At 55.2% G+C, this 20,025-nt stretch overlaps 2 protein-coding genes across 4 annotated transcripts in view; one reads left to right on the forward strand and one right to left on the reverse strand.

The window, feature by feature from the left end:
* LHFPL4 (LHFPL tetraspan subfamily member 4) overlaps window positions 1-12,210 on the forward strand; it is a 34,276-nt gene extending 22,066 nt beyond the window's left edge. For all 3 annotated transcript variants that reach the window (XM_051831976.3, XM_051831975.3, XM_070051188.2), the window contains exons 3-4: window positions 6,494-6,730; window positions 8,847-12,210. In XM_051831976.3, coding sequence (XP_051687936.3) covers window positions 6,494-6,730; window positions 8,847-8,947 — 338 coding nt within the window. In that variant the 3' untranslated portion in view covers window positions 8,948-12,210. The remainder of the gene's footprint in view (window positions 1-6,493; window positions 6,731-8,846) is intronic.
* LOC149124458 (uncharacterized) lies at window positions 351-6,726 on the reverse strand. Its single transcript, XM_089306702.1, has 2 exons — window positions 6,590-6,726; window positions 351-3,279 (listed from the first exon to the last, which is right to left on the reverse strand). The coding sequence occupies exon 2, from the start codon at window positions 3,135-3,137 to the stop codon at window positions 1,872-1,874; it is 1,266 nt and encodes a 421-aa protein (XP_089162828.1). The 5' UTR covers window positions 3,138-3,279; window positions 6,590-6,726; the 3' UTR covers window positions 351-1,871.
* Window positions 12,211-20,025: the final 7,815 nt, after the last annotated feature.

A 20,025-nucleotide genomic window follows, 5' to 3' on the forward strand; every position in this document is an offset into this window, starting at 1 on the left:
ACTGGCTCCCAAGTAAATTAAAAAAAAATTTTTTTTTGTGGAGGGACCAGGTTGTGGAGCAGTGGGTTAAATCCCCACCTATGATGCTGGCATCCCATTGGTTCAAGTCCTGGCTGCTCTGCTTTCAACCCATCTCCCTGCTTATGACCTGGGAAAGCAGGGGAGATGATTCAAGTGTTTGGGCCCCTGCACCCACATGGGTAACTTGGATGGAGGCCTGGGCTCCTGGCTTTGGCGTGGCCCAGCCCTGGCCATTGCAGTCATCTGAGGAGTGACCCAGTGGCTGGAAGATTGATCTCTATCAGTCTGCCTTTTTTTTTTTTTTTTTTTTTTTTTTGACAGGCAGAGTGGACAGTGAGAGAGAGAGACAGAGAGAAAGGTCTTCCTTTGCCGTTGGTTCACCCTCCAATGGCCGCCGCTGCAGCCGGCGCACCACGCTGATCCGATGGCAGGAGCCAGGATCCAGGTGCTTTTCCTGGTCTCCCATGGGGTGCAGGGCCCAAGCACCTGGGCCATCCTCCACTGCACTCCCTGGCCACAGCAGAGGGCTGGCCTGGAAGAGGGGCAACCGGGACAGAATCCGGCGCCCCGACCGGGACTAGAACCCGGTGTGCCGGCGCCGCAAGGTGGAGGATTAGCCTATTGAGCCACGGCGCCGGCTCCAGTCTTTCAAATAAAATAAATGTATTTTTAAAAGTTCATGGAAAATTGAATTAAGGAAGCTTATTTTGGTGCACAAATGTTTGAAATCCATGCATAGATTTTTCACCACGCACATCACTATGAAAATATTGAGGGTTTTTTGAGCTTATGGATTTCAACAGTTTTCTGCATCAAAGCAACCTTTTGATTCCATTTCCCTCCTCATACAAGCCGGCATCAGGCACCTGTGGTGAGAACAACCGTCCATTTCCAGTTCTCCTAACTTCAGGGGAAGCTGTCTGTCGGGGTTAGGGCTGGAGTCCTCTGTGCCTCTCTCTTGCTAATGGGTCTTGGGCTCGCAGCATGTGACTCTGAAGTATCCAACTAGGTTCTAAGAATGTTATTTTGGTTTCCAATGGTCCCAGCTCTCTTCCTTGAAAGTGATTTAAATTTATTTGGTAAGTAAATACACCTAAGCCTAAAAGTCAATCAATTTAGGCTGGCGCCGTGGCTCACTAAGCTAATCCTCCACCTGTGGTGCCAGCACCCTGGGTTCTAGTCCTGGTCAGGGCACTGGATTCTGTCCCTGTTGCTCCCCTTCCAGGCCAGCTCTCTGCTGTGGCCCGGGAGTGCAGTGGAGGATGGCCCAAGTGCTTGGGCCCTGTACCTGCATGGGAGACCAGGAGGAAGCACCTGGCTCCTGCCTTTGAATCGGTGCAGCGCGACGTCTGTAGCAGCCATTTGGGGGTGAACCAACAGAAGGAAGACCTTTCTCTCCGTCTCTCTCTCTCTCTCTCTGTCCACTCTGCCTGTCAAAAAAATAAGTCAATCAATTTAAAAAACAAAAAACCCCAAACGACTAAAGACATGTCTTCTGCTGGCTCATTCCCCTCAGCCTGCTGTTTCTCTCTCTGGTCATTAAGTCCTGAGTGCTGTCGGTGGTCGCCATCTGACCGTCGTCTTTAGTGCTGCTGGTGGTAGTCATCTGACTGTCATCCTTAGTGCTGCCAATGGTCGCCATCTGACCATTGTCCTTAGTGCTGTCGGTGGTCGCCATCTGACTGTTGTCCTTAGTGCTGTCGATGGTCACCATCTGACTGTCGTCCTTAGTGCTGTCGATGGTCACCATCTGACTGTCGTCCCTATTGCTGCTGGTGGTCGCCATCTGACTGTGTCCTTAGTGCTGCTGGTGGTCACCATCCGACCATCGTCCTTAGCGCTGTCAATGTTCACCATCTGACTGTCGTCCTTAGTGCTGCTGGTGGTCGCCATCTGACTGTCGTCCCTAGTGCTGCTGGTGGTCGCCATCTGACTGCGTCCTTAGTGCTGCTGGTGGTCACCATCCGACCATCGTCCTTAGCGCTGTCAATGGTCACCATCTGACTGTCGTCCTTAGTGCTGCTGGTGGTCGCCATCTGACTGTCGTCCCTAGTGCTGCTGGTGGTAGTCATATGACTGTCATCCTTAGTGCTGTCGATGGTCGCTATCTGACTGTCGTCCTTAGTGCTGTCGCTGGTCATCATCTGACTGTCGTCCTCAGTGCTGCTGGTGGTAGTCATCTGACCGTTGTCCTTAGTGCTGTTGATGGTCATCATCTGACTGTCGTCCTTAGTGCTGTCGCTGGTCGCCATCTGACTGTCGTCCTCAGTGCTGCTGGTGGTAGTCATCTGACCGTTGTCCTTAGTGCTGTTGATGGTCATCATCTGACTGTCGTCCTTAGTGCTGTCAATGGTCATCATCTGACTGTCGTCCTTAGTGCTGTCGCTGGTCGCCATCCGACCATCGTCCTTAGTGCTGTCGCTGGTCGCCATCTGACTGTCGTCCTCAGTGCTGCTGGTGGTAGTCATCTGACCGTTGTCCTTAGTGCTGTTGATGGTCATCATCTGACTGTCGTCCTTAGTGCTGTCGATGGTTATCATCTGACTGTCGTCCTTAGTGCTGTCGATGGTCGCCACCTGACTGTCGTCCTCAGTGCTGCTGGTGGTAGTCATCTGACCGTTGTCCTTAGTGCTGTTGATGGTCATCATCTGACTGTCGTCCTTAGTGCTGTCAATGGTCATCATCTGACTGTCGTCCTTAGTGCTGTCGCTGGTCGCCATCCGACCATCGTCCTTAGTGCTGTCGCTGGTCGCCATCTGACTGTCGTCCTCAGTGCTGCTGGTGGTAGTCATCTGACCGTTGTCCTTAGTGCTGTTGATGGTCATCATCTGACTGTCGTCCTTAGTGCTGTCGATGGTTATCATCTGACTGTCGTCCTTAGTGCTGTCGATGGTCGCCATCTGACTGTCGTCCTTAGTGCTATCGATGGTCATCATCTGACTGTCGTCCTTAGTGCTGTCACTGGTCGCCATCCCACCATCGTCCTTAGTGCTGCTGGTGGTAGCCATCTGACCATCGTCCTTAGTGCTGCTGGTGGTAGCCATCCGACCATCGTCCTTAGTGCTGTCGCTGGTCGCCATCTGACTGTCGTCCTCAGTGCTGCTGGTGGTCACCATCTGACCGTTGTCCTAACTGCCTGCCCCAGGCAACGTCAGTAGGCTGTAGCGTGACCAGATGGAGGTGCTGCATCCGAGGGCTCCTCCCTGGCACCGGGCAGCTAGGGCTGGGCAGCTGCATGGGAGCTGCCTCTCTGCCTGCCTGGCAAGTAAACAGATTTTTAACAGTTTCAATGGAATTAAAATAAGCTGAGTTTGGTGTAAAAAAGGTGAAACCCATGCATAGTGTTTGTTATGATGCTCACTCTCCATGAAAGTTTTGAAGAGCCCTCATATGCATGCATGGATTTAAAACTATTTTCTTGCCTCAAAATAACCAGTTCATTCCATCTCTGTGGACTTTTTGAAGTCCCCTGGTACAGATGGCATTCGCGGCAGAGCCGGAGGGTGATGCTGCTGCCGGCATCTGGTGAGTGGCGGCCAGGGGAGACGTTAAACTCCCACAGTGCCCAGGGCAGCCCCAAGAGCAATCCAGCCCAGGCCAGGGGAGACGTTAAACTCCCACAGTGCCCAGGGCAGCTCCAAGAGCAATCCAGCCCAGATGCTGGAGACTCTAAGGACGACAACCCCGTGTCTGGGGTCCTTCAGCCAGCTCAGTATTCCCCAAAGAGGCCTGACCTTGGGATCCAGAGACCCCAGCCTCAGTCCCCCCATCCAACAGACGGGAAGGCTGAAGCCTGCCTTGTCTGCTGTGCTGTCTCCTGGTAGCTGAGCCTCCCGGCCGCTTTCCTGTCTGAGGCTCCCCACGCTGGTGTCCTGTGCCCCCTCCATGTCTTCTCCTTGTGGAGCCCATCCAGAGTGGCCTCTGGAGCCAGTTAGCCACCATCTGCCACGTGCAGAGGGAGGGCGGCAGAGGGGATGCCTGGCAGCGTCCGGCACCAGCAGCCAGCGTCCCCGTGGGAGCACTCGGTGGCCCCGTGACTCCTCTTCCGAGTGCAGCTGTGATTTTACTTCTCCCTCGGGCCTCTGCTCTGGAGAGCAGACACTGCACGGTGCCCGGCGCAGAACAGGCTGTGCCCAGTAGGAAGAGTGAGCAGCGGGGAGAGGACAGGTTGAGGGGACAGATGTGCCAGAGCAGGGAGAGAGAGGAAAGGAACAAGAGAGGGGTGCAGAGGGAGGCTGGTGACAGGTGGGGTCGCGGAACAAGGCTGGCCAAAGGGGTGGAGACGAAGATGCAATGGACGCCGGGAAGCAGGGACAGCCAAGGGCTGGGCAGGGAGACATCTCCCTGTGGCTGGATGCGCGTGTGGTTTCCATGGAGACAGGGATGCTCCAGGCGTGAGCAGAAACAGCTGTGGAGCGGGCGCCCCCTGTGGCCGCTGGGGAGAGGAGTTAGGGGCGGTGGTCGCTGCTGACACTGCTTCTGTCCCCTGCCCCAGTAGAGGCGTGGGTGGGCCCCATCCCCACCATGGAGTCCCAAGGGTCTGGCCAGGAGCTGTGCGGGGGCGGGTGGCTAAGCCTGAGCCCTTCGTCATTAGCACAGGATTCAACCCCAGAGCCCGAGTGATGCACGAGTGCTCCCAGCCCCTTCCTCGGTGTCTGGTGGGGGGACTGTCAACCTCGCTCTGCTCCTTGGCCACCCTGGCTCTTTCCCACCGCAGGAGAGAGGAGCAGGCCGAGCCCTGGGCCCCTTCCCACCATGGGGACAGGTGGGCAGTGGGCAGAGCTGACCACACGCCCACGTGATGAATCCATATGAAGTGACCCATGGGCTTGGCATGAAGTCAAGGGCTCCTTGGCTCCCCCCAGGGCCCTTCAGGGTCTCTGAACATCCAGCAAGATGCCCGACTCTGGTGGGAGCTCCCTGCAGGGCCCGGGGCTGCAGCAGGTGGGCAGACGCAGCTCCTGGGCACCAGGCTCCCTGCCGGCCCTCGAGCAGCATGTGGTGCCCGTGTCTCAGCCAGTCGCTGAGGAGTGGGTCCTGGCTTCTGGGCTCAGAGCTGGGCCACCACCCTGTGAGCATCCAGGCCGGGGCTGGGGGCGGGTGCTAAGGAGGAAAGCCGTGAAGCTGCACTGGCTCCCGGTCTCCCTCTGGCCACCTCTGCCTCTCTGGTCTGAAACCAGCTCCTCATTATGTCATTATTAGTTCATTGTCACAGCTGGCCTCGTAGTAACAGCTAATCTGGGGCCTACTGTACCAAGCACTTCACTTTGCTGCCACCTGTCACCTTCGTGTCACCCGATACCACCCTCTCCCCATTTTACAGACAAGAAACAAGCTTGACAGTCCAGGGGAGCAGTGTGCGAGGTTCAGCTGTTAAGACGCCTTGGCAGGCCTGCGCCACCTGCACTGCCAGCATCCCATATGGGCGCTGGTTCAGGTCCCGGCTGCTCCACTTCCAATCCAGCTCCTTGCTAATGCACCTGGGAAAGGAATGGAAGTTGGCCCAAGTGCTAGGGTCCCTGTCAGCTACATAAGAGTCCTGGAGGAAGCTCCTGGCTCCTGGCTCTAGCCTAGCCCAGCCCCAGCCATAGCAGCCCTCTGGGAAGTAAACCAGTGGATGCAAGATTCTCTCTCTCTCTCCTTTCGCTCTGTAACTCTGCCTTCTAAAGAAATGCATGAATATATTTGAAAAAAAAAAAAAAAAAAAAAGGTGCCTGGGGACATGTGCAGCCCATATAGAAGTGCCTACCTTGGCTGTTGGGGGACATTTAGGGAGTAAAACAGCAGATGGAAGAATTCTGTCTTTGCCTTTCAAATAAAAATAATTTTAAAAAGCCAAGGACCGTTCTCAAGGTCACACCTGTAGGAAACAGCTGAGCTGGGATCTGCTGCCTGGCCTTGCACACCAGTTTGACAGCGCACGCTTCCCCCTACACTAAGCTCCACGCGGCTGCAATCCCAGCACCTCCAATGGGCACCACCTGAGTGAGTGCCTGGCCCATGACCAGAACCACCTGCGAGGCAAGGAGTGTGTTTCCCACCAGAGAGACTCGGGCAGGCCTATGGGTTTGTGGTTGGCGAAGCCTCCAGGGATGTGGAGCTGAAAGAGTGGAAGAACCTGGCTGTGCCCCTTCACCCCACTGCCAATGCCCCCCAAAGTCTGCTGGGGGAAGATAACGGGTTTTCAGCATCTCCTATGAGCAGACAACAGCACCCAGGGCACATATGTTGAATGAATGAAAATATAAAAAAGAAAAAAAATAAGATTGAGGAGGAAGGGAGGGGGCAATCCTGTCCAGGGGCTAGAGGGAGCTGAAAGGGAGGTGCCTGGGGCTTGTTTTGGGGGAGGGGGCCTTGCTCTTTTCTCACTGTCCAAGTGTGGGCTGCGGGTGGAGTGGGAAGCCTGGGGTCCCGAGGCTCTGGGAAGTCACAGCGTTCTCTCTGCCCTCCTCACCGCGGCGGCCCTCCCTAGCTCTGTGCCTCGTGCTGGGCTGCATGATCTTCCCCGACGGCTGGGACGCCGAGACCATCCGGGACATGTGTGGGGCCAAGACGGGGAAGTACTCACTTGGGGACTGTTCGGTGCGCTGGGCCTACATCCTGGCCATCATCGGCATCCTCAACGCCCTCATCCTCTCCTTCCTCGCCTTCGTTCTGGGCAACCGGCAAACAGACCTGCCCCCCGAGGAGCTCAAACAGGAGAACAAAGGCAAGTGCGGGCCAGCGGGCAGGCGGGTGGGCGGGACCCTGGCTGCAACTGGTAGCACACTGATGCAAATCGGGAACTCCTCTGGAAAACGCTTTGATGTTATCACTCACACCTGTCTGTGCCGGCAGACCCGCCTGGTGGGGGGTGGGGGAGGATAAGCCCAGGAGAAAAGCTCAGGAATGCTGGGAGACAGCCGACAGGAACCGAAACCTAGACAGAGGCGTAGACAGGCTCAGGTGCCTAGCGCACAGGAGCGGTGCATCCTGGGAACTCGCACCAAGAGGAAAATCCCAAGGTCTGGACGCAGGGATCTCTTTTTATTGAGCTCAAACCCCAGCAGTGTGTTCAAACAACACTTAATTATGGTAGTATTACATGTGTGTGCATGTGGTTTTTTTTTTTAAAGAAACGATAAACCCCAAACACAAAATAGTGGTTATTTGTGATTGGGCTCAGAGAGGAGGGAGCCGGAGGTGGGCGTGCACGCCTCTTCAGGACAGTCGGCTTTGTCACTGCACATCACGCATGGACGTTTGTCTGTATCAAGCGACATTAGAGGGTGATACAGAAAACATTCACACATAGGCCAGAGCTCCTGGGGTAGCCGCTGTGCCCGGAGCCTTCCGGCGCCTCTCCACCAGGGATGAGCGAGCAGAGTGGATTTAACTAGGAGGGTGCAGGCTTTCGCAGTTCCTGAGGAAGATGGAAGTAAATAGTGTCTCTAAGAAGGTTAGCACAAAGATTATTCAGGGTGGGCTGCGAGTGACCCAGCCCTGGCCAACACGACCTGGAGACCAGGTGAGTGTCCCCTGGGGGTCGGGTCCAGCTGGAATTTCTGTGTTCCAGGTGAGCATGCGCTGGCTTGGCTCGCAAAGGTGGGCTCTAGGTGAGCAGGGTGGGGTGGGGTGGGGGAGTGACCCTCTCACCGGTGGGCTGCTGCCGGGTTTTCGGGAGGGCCTTTGTGGGACCAGGTGAGCGGTGTAGGTAAGGAGCTGAGGGTTGCTCCAGGCTGCCCGGGTGGCTAAGACCACGCGGACCCCACGTGCACACCGCCAGGTCGAACTGCCTGCCAGGACAAACAGCCCAGCCCCTGCCAGGCAGACGGGGCTCGGCAGGTGTTTCTGGTGCGTGCCGAGCAGGCTTCACCACTGCTACAGCGAGCGTGCACAAGCCTTCCCATGCACACGTGCAAGGGTGCTCTCGGTCCATGCAGAAGACAAGCTGCGTGCTCAAAACCTGAGTGCAAGCCGGCCGTCCAAGGGGTGGTGCCCGGAGGACAGGTGCCTGTCCGGGTGCCCTGGTGTCCGTGTGTGATGCTCACGGTCGCAGCCTTCCCTGAGCTGTTAGCCTGCGCTAACGGGTTCCATCTATGAAGGAGACCACGGGGGCCCCGTGTCAGCCCATTTGGCTGGAAGTGGCCTAGAATGGGGCTGAGCTTGGAAGTGACTTCACCTTGAGCCTCAGGTTCCTGCCCCTCGCGGTACAGGGTCTTGGGAACAGCGAGGCTGTCAGGAAGGAGGGCAGGAGGGCCGAGCCTGCAGCGCCAGAGGGTCCGGCACGTGGTGCGGGCCTGCCAGCTCCCCTCCAAGCAGGCCTCCAAGGAGGGAGCAAGCCTGGATTCCCAGTGCAGAACTTGAACCCAGGTCCAAGTCCAAAACCCAAGCTCTTCACTGTCTTGGGCCAGTGATGCCACAGACCACTGCCCCCAGCGTGGGACCCTCCTGGGTGGCTGCTGGGCTAAGCTGCTCTTCCCAGAAGCCCCTTCTGATGGAGCTGGGGAGGGGGTGCCTCTGTAGCCTTGGTGGGAGAACAGGGCTTGACTGTGCTGGCAGCTTCCCCAAGTGCAGAGCGGGGGCTCAGATGAACTGGGAGCCCCAGACCCCGAGCTGGGAGGGCACAGAGCGTGTGGCTGCGTCTGCAGTGGGTCCTGCCTGGGCGCCCACTCACGCCCAGGACTTGGCTGGCGTCGGCTGTCCCTGTGAGGCAGGCTCAGCTCCCCACTGCACGGGTGAGGACCTGGGGCTGAGATCTCCATGGCTGGGATCCCACAGCCCTGCGGTTCACCATGTGGCAGGGTGGCCGCCTGATGTCCTCCACTTCTCTCTCTCTCTCTCAGATTTTGTGGGCTCCACAGTAAGCTCCGTGCTGCGGCCAGGGGGTGACGTCTCGGGATGGGGAGTGCTCCCCTGCCCTGTGGCCCACTCCCAGGGGCCCTGAAGGCCAGGATCACAGCCCGGGAATTGACCTGACCTCGGCCTGTCCTGGCTCTGGCCCTCTCGTCCCTCCACTCAAGCTCCCAGGGAAGACTCCATCGCAGACTGGCTTCTCACCTGCGGCTTCTGGTTGGAAGAGAGGCTGGAGCCGGGGTGCGGCCCGGGGCGTGGGAGAGGCCCTGGAGAACCTTGGAGGGCCTGATTCTGGCTCCTGCCTCGGTCTGACCTGCGGGGGCCTGAATCCCACCCCCCAAGACCTGCAAGTTTCTCCTCTGCTCTGCAGTCAGGCCTGGAGGCCCCCGCAGGTCCCCGGGGGAAGGGGGTCCTGTGGCTGCGGCTCCCAGGTTCCCCGTCTCCTGCAGAAATGTATTCCAGACACTGCCCCAGGTGGGCTGGACTCTTGGCTACTTTTTCTTTTCTTTTCTTTTCTTTTCTTTTCTTTTCTTTTCTTTTCTTTTCTTTTCTTTTCTTCTCTCTCTCTCTTTTTTTTTTTTTTTTTTTTTTTTTTGCCGATGTTGGTTTCACTGCATCTGCCAACAGAGCTCCAGGTGCCACCAGCCTTCCGGGGGCCACCTGAGCCTGTCCCAGCCTGCTCCCAGCTCTCCCAAAGGAGTCTGTGCCACACCTAGGGAGAGTGCACAGGGCCTGTCTGTCCACTGCAGCCCAGGCCCCGATCAGCCAGAGCCTCAGAACACAGGCTATGGAGCAGCGGGGCAGGCGAAGGGCCAAGCCGGCTGGAGCTGTGGACGCTGCCCTGCCTGGGGCCAGCCTGGCCTCCTGGCTGCCAGGGTGAGTCACTGGCAGACCCTTGTCCCTGGCCGGTTTTGTACGGCACAGAAGTGGCCTCACTGTCAGGGTTGGGTTTTGGGGAGGGGGCCCACTGGTAGGGAACTAGGGCTGCGTCACCCTTCTGCCCCTCTCTTGCCCCCGCACTTGGGCCTGTGCCAAGGGCAGAGACTCTCTTGCCTCTTTGATACTTTTCTGTGTAACTTGAACTTGCAGGTCACCTCTGAACAGGGTACCCCCTGTCCCCTTCCCAGGCCTTGTTATCCCATCCCTGCCTCTTCCTCCTCCTTGCCCACCTCTGGCCTTGCGACCTGCCCAGGGCCTGCAGCCTGATGGGCAGTGCTTGGAGCTGAGGCACGAGTGTGCGTGCGTGCCCTAGAGTGTGTGTGTGTGTGAGTGCATATCTGTGTGCTTGTGTGTGCCAGTGCATGCCTGCTTGTGTGTGAGTGTGTGCTTGAGTGTATGTGTGCGTGCAAGTGTGTGCGTGAGTGTATGAGTGCCGGAGTGTGCGTGTGTGAGCACACGCGTGTGAGTGCCATCGGAGACAGATGAGAAGTCCTCTCGCCCTCTCCTCCCGCGGCGGGACGTCTCCCTCCCCCTGGGCCGGGAGCGACTGTGTTGGGGGTGGGGGTGGGGGTGGAATGCTGTGGTGTTTCCGGAACACCCGCATCACCTTGTGCATTCCGCAGCAGAGGCAGAGCCCGCAGCCCTCTCCACACTGGGGAAGGTGCCACTGCCCGCTGTCCGCAGGAGCGTGGCGCCCCCTGCAGGCTGCACGGGGACACAGCTGTCCGTGACCTTGGCCTTAGCCGCAGGGGACAGCAGCTTCAGGGGCATGCACTTGCCAACCTTGTGCTCATTTCCATAGGACTTGGGCCTGAGAATTAGGATTTCCCAGAAAGCCCCGTCTCTGCCCGTGTGCCCCACCCGGGCCCTAACCGGAATCACACGCTGGGTCCCTGTGGGATGTGTCAGACCTGGAAGTTACTAAAGTCCTGACACTCCCTTTCCACTACACTCTGGCCCCTGGCTGGGGCTAGGGGCACCAGAGTCCCTTGTTAAATGGTGGTAAGGGGGACAGGAGTAAGCTCCTGGGAGTCAAACCAAAGGCCAGTGCTGGAGGGGAGGGCAGAGGACAGAGTGAGGGGAGGGACCAAGAGCCAGGGCTTAGGAATGGGGAGGGAAGGGGGGAAGGTGGGGAGGGAGGTCAGACATGGGAGGAGAAGAGAGAAGAGCCAGAGTGGGCAGCAGGAAGGACGCAGAGCTGGCTGATGGACAGAGAGAGGACTAGATGCTGGAGTGGCAAGCTGCAGCGCCAGACCCGGGCTCGGGGCGAAGGCGAGGGGAAGAGGAGTGAGGCTGGGTGCGGGGCAGTGGGAGAGCAGCTGCTGCCCGGACAGCAGCTGAGTGGCTGAGCGGTGAGCATCCCCCAAGGATGCCTCTTGCCCTAGGGGGCCACCTGACCTGGAGCCCGGCGGCCACAGCCCTGTCGCTTTGTGGAGGATCGGGGTGTGGAAGCCATATCAGAGTGTGCAGGGGACCTGTGTCCAGGTGACAGGAGGAAGGGTCAGTGCCAGGCGGCAGAGATGGAGCCTGACCACGTTTCCAGGCCACCATTTCCACTCCAGCTGCTGTCTGGGCAGGGCAGCCTGGAGGTGCGCCAGGGAGTTTGGGGCTGGGAGCCCCCCCAGGTGAGCTGAAGTCTGCGGGGACCCCAAGGTAATGTTGCAGTGGGGCAGGTGACAGAGCCTGAGCCCGGACCCCGGGCCCTGACAGCCCTCCAGAGTGGCCCTGGGAAAGTGGCGTTGGGGCGCGCCCTGACCCGAGGCAGGGGAATGGCTCTGGCCGTGGGGAGGAGCGAAGCAGAGCACCGTCTCCATCGCTGGCCGCAGGAGGATGACTGGAGCGCTCTGCCCGCTTCTCTCGCACTTCCGCAGCCACAAGCTGGATGTGGCTCGTTCCCTGGCCCCTGGTGCTGGGCCAGTCCTTTGGGGCCTCTGGCAACGTGAAGATGTTCCTTTCGAGGACGAGCAGCCGTGGAGGGGGTGAGAGTGTTGGGTGGGACCGAGGGGCCTGGGATAGCCGAGGACATGAGCTTCTGGACTGGGCTATGGGGAAGAGCCCCTGCCTGGGGGACTTGGCCTTGCCCAGCTCCCGGTGTGGACTGACAGGGACCCTTCTGTGGAGAAGCTGGGATCTCTGCCGCACAGGAAGCCTGCAGACCCCTGCGTGGCTCAGGGCGGGCTTCTGGGAGGGACTGACCGGAGGTCGCTGAGGGGCAGCAGGGGGCCACCGTCACTAGGCCCGTCACGAGGATGGCTCGCCTCGTCTAGCCTGTTAGTTCTGTCTGAATGCGTCCTCGCTGTTCATCGTCCAATTTGGTAACGTTTATTTTGGTCCTGACCCCTTCTGCTGCTGCTGGATCTGAGCTTCAGTGCCGGTGGAATGATGTTCAAATAAAGAAACACTTTGTATCACCCACGCTGGCTGCTGCTTCTCTGTGTCCGGCCTCTGGGCGACCTGGCGACCCCTCCTCTCAGGGTTGGCCGCACACATAAAGTACTGCCGTGGCATAACAAGAGAGCTGCAAACGTGATCACGTTAGAAAACAGACACTAACAAGACCCTGGCGCAGTCTGGCCGTGACGGATATGGCCCAGAGTCTTGTCAGGAACCCAGGCTCCCCCGCAGCCCTAGGTGCTCCAGGTGCCTGCTCCACGGTCCGCTGGGAGGAGACGTCTGAACCCCCACACGACTGGAAGGGAGGGTGGAAATGCAGGTGCCAACCCAAACTACGCTGGGGTCTGCTACCAAGGGGGCTGGACGGGAGAGAGGGTGTGGGCAGGGGACCGCAGCCCACGAGGCTTCACACGGTCTGCCCACGTGGTCCTGGACAACTCACTTCACTTCTGTCAAAACCCTGTGAGTGGGGTCGGTGCTGTGGTGTAGTGGGCTAAGCCTCTGCCTGCAGCACCAGCATCCCATGTGGCCCCAGTTCGAGTCCTGGCAGCTGCTTTTCCCATCCAGCTCTCTGCTATGGCCTGGGATAGCAGTAGAAGATGGCCCAAGTTCTTGGGCCTCTAAGCCTACATGGGAGACCTGGAAGAACCTCCTGCACCTGGATTCAGATCAGCTCAACTCCAGCCATTAAGGCCATTTTAGGAAGTGAACCAGCAGATGGAAGACCTTTCTCCTCTCTCTGTCTGTAACTCTACCTCTCAAATAAATAAATATTTCAAAAAACAAACAACCGCGAATGGTAGGGACAGCACAGTGAGGTGGGAAGCGCAGGTGGCAGGCCTGGGGACAGCTCAGGGGGGCATCTGGCACACTGTGAAGTGCCCCTCGTGGTCGCCACAACAACCATTTCTACATTGAGAATTGTCTTTCTTAAAAAAAAAAAAAAAACTTATTTAAGGCAGAGATAAAGAGAAAGAGGAGATAAGTCATCCATCTGCTGGTTCACTCCTCAAATGGCTACCACGGCCGACGCCAGGCCAAAGTCAAGAGTCAGGAGTTTCTTCTGGGTCTCCCATGTGGATGCAGGGGCCTAAGGACTTGGGCCATCTAATGCTGCTTTCCAGGCACATTAGCAAGGAGCTGGATTGGAAGTGGAGCAGCTGACACTCGAACTGGCACCCATACGGGATGCTGGCACTGCAGACTGCAGTTCAACCTTGTACGCCACAGCACCGGCCCCAAGGATTGTCTCAGCATATTCTGAACATCTACTGTGTGAGAAGCATTTATACTAGGAAAACAAAACAAAACAAACCGGACTTTCCCCTAAGTATAAACCTGGCTGAGGAGTTGAACAGGGGAGAACATGGTGGCCCTGGTGGGGACACGAGCTCTGCACGGTGTTTGCTGGGGTGCGTGGAGCAGCTTTCAGTATGCACTGAGGAGGGTCGGGAAAGAGAAGGCAGGGGCTGGCGCTGCGCTGTGGCGGGCAGACACTGCCTGCAACAGCATCAGCATCCCGCATGGGCACTGTTCATGTCCTGGCTGCTCGACTTCTGCTCCCACTCCCTACTCAGGGCCTGGGAAAAGCAGTGGAAGATGGCCCACGTGCTTGGGCCCCTGCCATGCATATGGGGGACCCAGAAGAAGCTGCTGGCTTTGGCCTGCCCTGGCCCCAGGGAGTTACCAGCAGATAGAAGATCTCTTTATGATTCTCCCTCTGTCTCTATAACTCTTACAAAATAAATACACCTGAGAAAGCGAGCGAGAGGAAGGAGACATAAGTGTGTGTGGAGAATTGAAAGCAGGCAGGGCCCAGGGCCAGCTCACGACACAGGTCAGAGGCTGTGGACATGCGAACGGACTTCAGGGCAGTGGAAACTCACAGGATGTGGAGCAGGACAGAGTCACATTTTAGAGACCTCTCTGGTGGCCTAGGGACCTGGACTGGAGGGAGACAGAGCCAACAAAGGGGAGGCCAGAAGCCTGGCCTGGGGCAGAGAGAGGGGAGACAGCTGGAGCTCAGGTTCAAGTGCAGAGGAAACTGGCAGTTGACTGAGGTGGCACCAGGAACTGTCACAGCTCTTGCTTGGGGCACTGGAAAGATACGTCCTCACAGCAGGGGAGCAAGACACCCGGCTCAGCCTGACCTGTCTGGACTTCAAGGTGGACGCAGGACACCCTGCTGAGCCAGTCGGAGGTCAGCTGACCTACATCGGCTTGGACGCTCAGGACAAAGTTGGGGTTCAGATGCATCAGCGCATAGCTGGTGGTCGGACTCAGGCACAGACGGAGCAGCTCAGGGTGACCGTGGAGCGTGGAGGGCAGGGGCCTGTGGGCCACAGCACAAAGGAGACACACAGGAATGGATGCCCACAGGGGAGAGGACAACAGGAGAACCTCCAGGGCTCTGGGGAGGAAGCAAGAGCCTGCTGTCATGGAAACCAAGGATTTCCCTAGTGTTCAAGGGAAAAGTCACCAAATGGAGCAAAGGGGCTTAACAATGTGTGCACTGGAGAGGGGAGCAAGGAGACCAGAAGCAAGGTCGTTTACTCTGAGAGAATAAGGATGTCTTGTGTAGGGGGCTGAGGGCAGCAATGAGTGTGGAAGGGTCCTAAAGAGGCTAGGGATACAATGAAAGTTTGACCAGCGGCTGCCAGGCTGCAATGACAGCATAGGAAGGAGGCAGGGAGAAGGCAGACCACACCTTGACAGGTGGGCCGGCCGTCCCAGGAGTACCAGATTCACCTGCCTGTTGAAACGAGGAGCCTGGAATGGGGCCAGCACAGAGAACACAGAGGTACTGAAGGACTCGAGTTCAGCCGACAGCTGGCAGGGCAGGAACCGGACAGCAGGCCTGGATAGAAGGTTCTGAGATGACAGCACTCTGCTTAGCATGTCCACCCGAGTGTGGGGAAAACGGCTGAACCTGAGGTGGAGGGGAAGACTGGCCTAAGCTGTCCAAGGATCAGAGTGGACAGAAGTGAACGGGCAGCAGCAGCAAGGGCAGGTGGGCATTTGGTGCAGCCATTAAGACCCTGCTTGGAACACTGACACCCCCTCTTGGAGTGTCTGGGTTTGAGTCCTGGCTCTGCTTCCAATTCCAGCTTCCTGCTGGTGCAGAGAGCTGGAGTTCTCAGCTCCTGGCTTTGGCATGGCCCAGTTCCAGCCATGACAGGCACTGGGCAAGTGAACCAGGGGATAGTGGCTCTCCATATCTGTCTCTGGACCTTTCAAACAAACACATAAATATTTCCTAAAAAGCAACAGCGGTGGAGAGACTGAGAGGATGCAGTAACTGGAGTAGGAAATGTTTTAAAAGATTTATTTTTTGAAAGAGTTAGAGAGAGAGAAGAGGGAGAGGTGAGACTCTTCCATCTGCTGGTTCACTACCTAAATGGCCACAACGGGCTGAAGCCAGGAGACAGGAGCTGCTTCTTTTTTTTTTTTTTTTTTTTTTTTTTTTTTTTTAATTTTTGACAGGCAGAGTGGACAGTGAGAGAGAGAGACAGAGAGAGAAAGGGCTGCTTCTTGTTCTCGCACGTGTGTGCAGTTGCCCAAGCTCTTGGGCCATCTTCCACTCCAGCGTGGGATGCGAGTGTTCCAAGCGGCACACGGACCACCACACCAAATACCGGCCCAGAAGCTGAATCTGAAGGTAATGTTTGGCCTTGTAAAATGAGTTTGGATGCATTTCTTCCTCTTCAACCATTTTTCGAAGAGTGTCAGGACGGAAATTCTTCTTTGAGAAGCACAGAGACAGCATCAGGTGGAGACAGCAAGTGCCTGAAGCCAGGAGCTGGGGACTCTTTTAACTCAGGGCAGGTCTCTCAGGTGGGAGGCAGAACCCAGGGACCTCCTTGACCCACGGCTGTTGCCTCCCAGGATCTGCACTGGCAGATACAGATGGGGCTCGGGAGTCACAAATGGTGTTCCAACTGCTAGCATACATGCCTACCCCTTTAATTAATTGAGAGAGAAATTGAGATACTCCTCTCTCACAACTCACCAGCATAGCCATCAGGTCCTGGACTTTTTCCTAATGGGAGATTTACATTAATGCTCTAATCTTCCTACTTGTTATTTGCCTGTTTCAGATTTTCTGCTTCATTATCCGAACTTGGTAACTTGTTTCTAGGAACTGATTAATTTCTTCTAGGTTATCCGTAGTCTCATGAGCCTGTGCTACGTCTGGAACGTTAGCTCTCAAGTCTCCATTTGATTTGAATATTCTTTTTTCTTTTAAAGATTTATTTATTTATTTGAAAGTCAGAGTTATACAGAGAGAGAAGAGGCAGAGAGAAGCAGAGAGAGAGAGAGAGAGAGAGAGAGAGAGAGAGAGAGAGAGGCCTTCCATCCCATTTTCACTCCCCAATTGGCTGCAATGGCTGGAGCTGTGCAGATCCGAAGCCAGGAGCTTCTTCTCAGTCTCCCACGTGGATTCGGGAGCCCGGGACTTAGACCATCTTCCACTGCGTTCCCAGGCCGCAGCAGAGAGCTGGATGGGAGAGGAGCAGCCGGGACCCACATGGGATGCTGGCGCTTCATGCCAGGGCGTTAACCCACTGCGCCGGCTCCCCTTCTTTTTTCTTAGTCGAGCTAAAGGTTCGTAATTTTGTGTATCTTCAGAAAAAAAAAATGTTATTTTCTAGTTTTTATCAATTTATGCTCTTATCTTTGTTGTTTGCTTTTTTGGTCTACTAATTTTGGGTTTCAAAATTTGTTATTTTCTACTTCCTTGAGGTATAAACTGAGACAGGAGGTCTTTACTGCTATAAATTTCTCAGGATGGCTTTTGCAGTCTTGGAACTTTGGTAGGCTGTCATTCCATGTTCATTTATTTCCAAATATACTCTGATTATCCTTTTGATTTCTTTGACCTGCTGTCTGTCCAAGAGCATGTGGTTTAATTTCCACGTGTCTCTGACCTTTTTTTTTTTTTTTTTGGTCCTGTTACTGATTTTTTTAAAATTTTTTTTAAAGATATATTTATTTATTTGAAAGAGTTAAGAGGAGAGGCAGAGAGAGAGGTCTTCCATCTGATGGTTCACTCCCCAACTGGCTGCAATGGCTACAGCTGTGCCAATCCGAAGCCAGGAGCCAGGAGCTTTCTCCAGGTCTCCTACACAGGTGTAGGGGCCCAAGGACTTGGGTCATCTTCTCCTGCTTTCCCAGGCCACAGCAGAGAGCTGGATCAGAAGTGGAGCAGCCGGGTTTTTGAACCGGTGCCCATATGGGATGCCAGCGCTTCAGGCCAGGGCGTTAACCCGCTGCGCCACAGCACCGGCCCCTGTTACTGATTTCTTTCTTTCTTTCTTTCTTTTTTTAATTATCAGTGTTCCTCAAAGCTTAAGGTGAGCCTGGAATATTTAAAAAAATTTTTTTTTTAATTTTTTTGACAGAGTGGATAGTGAGAGAGAGACAGAAAGGTCTTCCTTTTGCCATTGGTTCACCCTCCAATGGTCGCCACGGCTGGCGCGCTGCGGCTGGTGCACCGCGCTGATGCGAAGCCAGGAGCCAGGTGCTTCTCCTGGTCTCCCATGGGATGCAGGGCCCAAGCACTTGGGCCATCCTCCACCTTCTTCCCGGGTCACAGCAGAGGGCTGGCCTGGAAGAGGGGCAACCGGGACAGAATCTGGCGCCCCAACCGGGACTAGAACCCGGTGTGCCGGCGCCGCTAGGCGGAGGATTAGCCTAGTGAGCCGCGGCGCCCGGCCCGTTACTGATTTCTAACACTGTGATTGGAAAAGACGATTTGCATGCTGCAAGTCTTACCTGTGTGAAAAACTGTCTCGTGGCCTACCATGATCTGTCTAGAACGTTCCGTGTGTGCCTCGGGATACTGTGCACTCCTCTGCTGTTGGGTGCAACGCTGGGATGTTTGTTAGGTCCATTTTGCCTCCAGAGCAGTTAAGTCCATTGCTTTTTCATTTTGTCTGAATACCAGTTTATCAGGGCTGGTGTTATGATGTTGTAGGTTAAGCTGCCCCAACTCTGGCATCCCATATGGCGCTGGGTCCAGCTCCCTGCTGTGGGCTGGGAAAGCAGCAGAGGATGGCCCAAGTGCTTGGCTGCTGCACCCACCTGGGAGATCCGGAACAAACTCCTGGCTTTGGCCTGGCCCAGCTGTTTGGGGAGTGAATCAACAGTCAGAAAATCTCACTCTCCTTCTTTCTCTAACTCTGCCTTTCAAATAAGTAAAAAATCTTTAAAAAAAAGTCTGGTATTGAGGTCTCCTACTATTGCTTTATGGCTGCTATTCTTTTGGATATGTTAATAGAACGATGCTCTGATATTAGGCATATATATTGGCTAAATCCTTTTGGTGAATTTTCTCATTATATAATGACCTTATTTGCTTTTGGACTTGGGGGGAGGGTGGGGATAGGGAGGGAGGAATTTCCCATTTACTGTTCCACTCCTCAAACAGCTACAATGGCCAGGGATGGGCCAGTCCAAAGCCAGGAGGCAGGAGCTTCCTCCAGGTCTACCATATGGGTGGCAGGGGCTTTAGCACTTAGGCCATCTTCCACTGCTTTCCCAGGCCATTAGCAGGGAGCTAGATGGAAAGTGGAGTACCTGGGACATGAACTGGTGTCCATATGGGATGCTGGCATCACAGGCAGCAGCTTAACCCAAAATGCCACAATGCCAGCACCGATGGTAGTATGTTTTGTCTTCTTTATCCTTGGTGCTTTCACTTTGTGATTACTGTGAGGATTAAACATGAATTTATTTTAAGCTGGTAACAATTTCAATTGCATATAAAAACTACACTTGAACTTTACCCATACTTAGGTTCCTGATAAAATTTAATGTTTTACATGCTTCTATTGATAAACTGTTAGAATATTTATTTTAACCTTTACACTAGATTGATAGTGATTTACCACTACAGCACTGGAATAGATCCTTTCTTTTTAAAGATTTATTTGAAAAGCAAAGTTGAGAGAGAGAGAGAGAGAGAGAGAGAGAGAGAGAGAGACCGAGATCTTCCGTCTGCTGGTTCACTCTCCAAATGGCCACAAGGGCAGGAATAGGGCCAAGCTGAAACCAGGAGCTCCTGTGGGCTGTCCTCTGTTGTTCATTCCAGGGGCATCAGCAGAGAGCTGGATTGGAAGTGGTGCAGCCAGGACTCAAACCGGTGAACATATGGGATGCCAGCGCCACAGGCAGAGGCTTAACTCGCTACACCACAGTGCCAGCTCCCCTCATCATTTTATTAGGATGACCCTGATAAAGGACTGTTACCTGAAATGTGTGACTCAATCAGGTGTATCTTCTGCGAATATATTTTTCCAGTCTGTGACTTGTCTTATCATTCTTTTGTCTTTTGCAGAGCAAAAACTTTAATATTTTAATAAAGTGCAGCTTACCAATTACTTCTTCTTTCAAAAGACTTATTTGAAAGTCACAGCAACAGAAAGAGTTACAAAGACAGGCATCCTCCACTGCTGGTTCATTCCCAAGCAGCTCCAACAGCCATGTCTGTGCCAGGCTGGCAACAAGAGCAAAGAACTCCGTTCGGGTCTCCCACGTGGATGGAAGGGGCCCAAGCACTTGGCCACTTTCTGCTCCTTTTTCCTAGCCACATTACCAGGGAGCTGGATTGGAAGTAGAGTGGTGGGGCCAGTGCTGTGGCATGGTGGGTAAAGTCTCTGCCTATGGCACTGGCACCCCATATCTCTAACTCTCCCTCTCACATAAATACATCTTAAAAAAAAAAAAAAAAAAAGCAGCAGAGTAGCCAGGTCTCAAACTGCCATTCTAACCTGAATGTGGGTGTCCTAAGCAGCAGCTTAATGCACTATGCTACAATGCTCATACCTGCGAATG

Source organism: Oryctolagus cuniculus, chromosome 10, assembly GCF_051225735.1.
Source record: "Oryctolagus cuniculus isolate XC-2025 breed Fujian yellow rabbit chromosome 10, ASM5122573v1, whole genome shotgun sequence".
NCBI classification, from domain to species: domain Eukaryota; kingdom Metazoa; phylum Chordata; class Mammalia; order Lagomorpha; family Leporidae; genus Oryctolagus; species Oryctolagus cuniculus.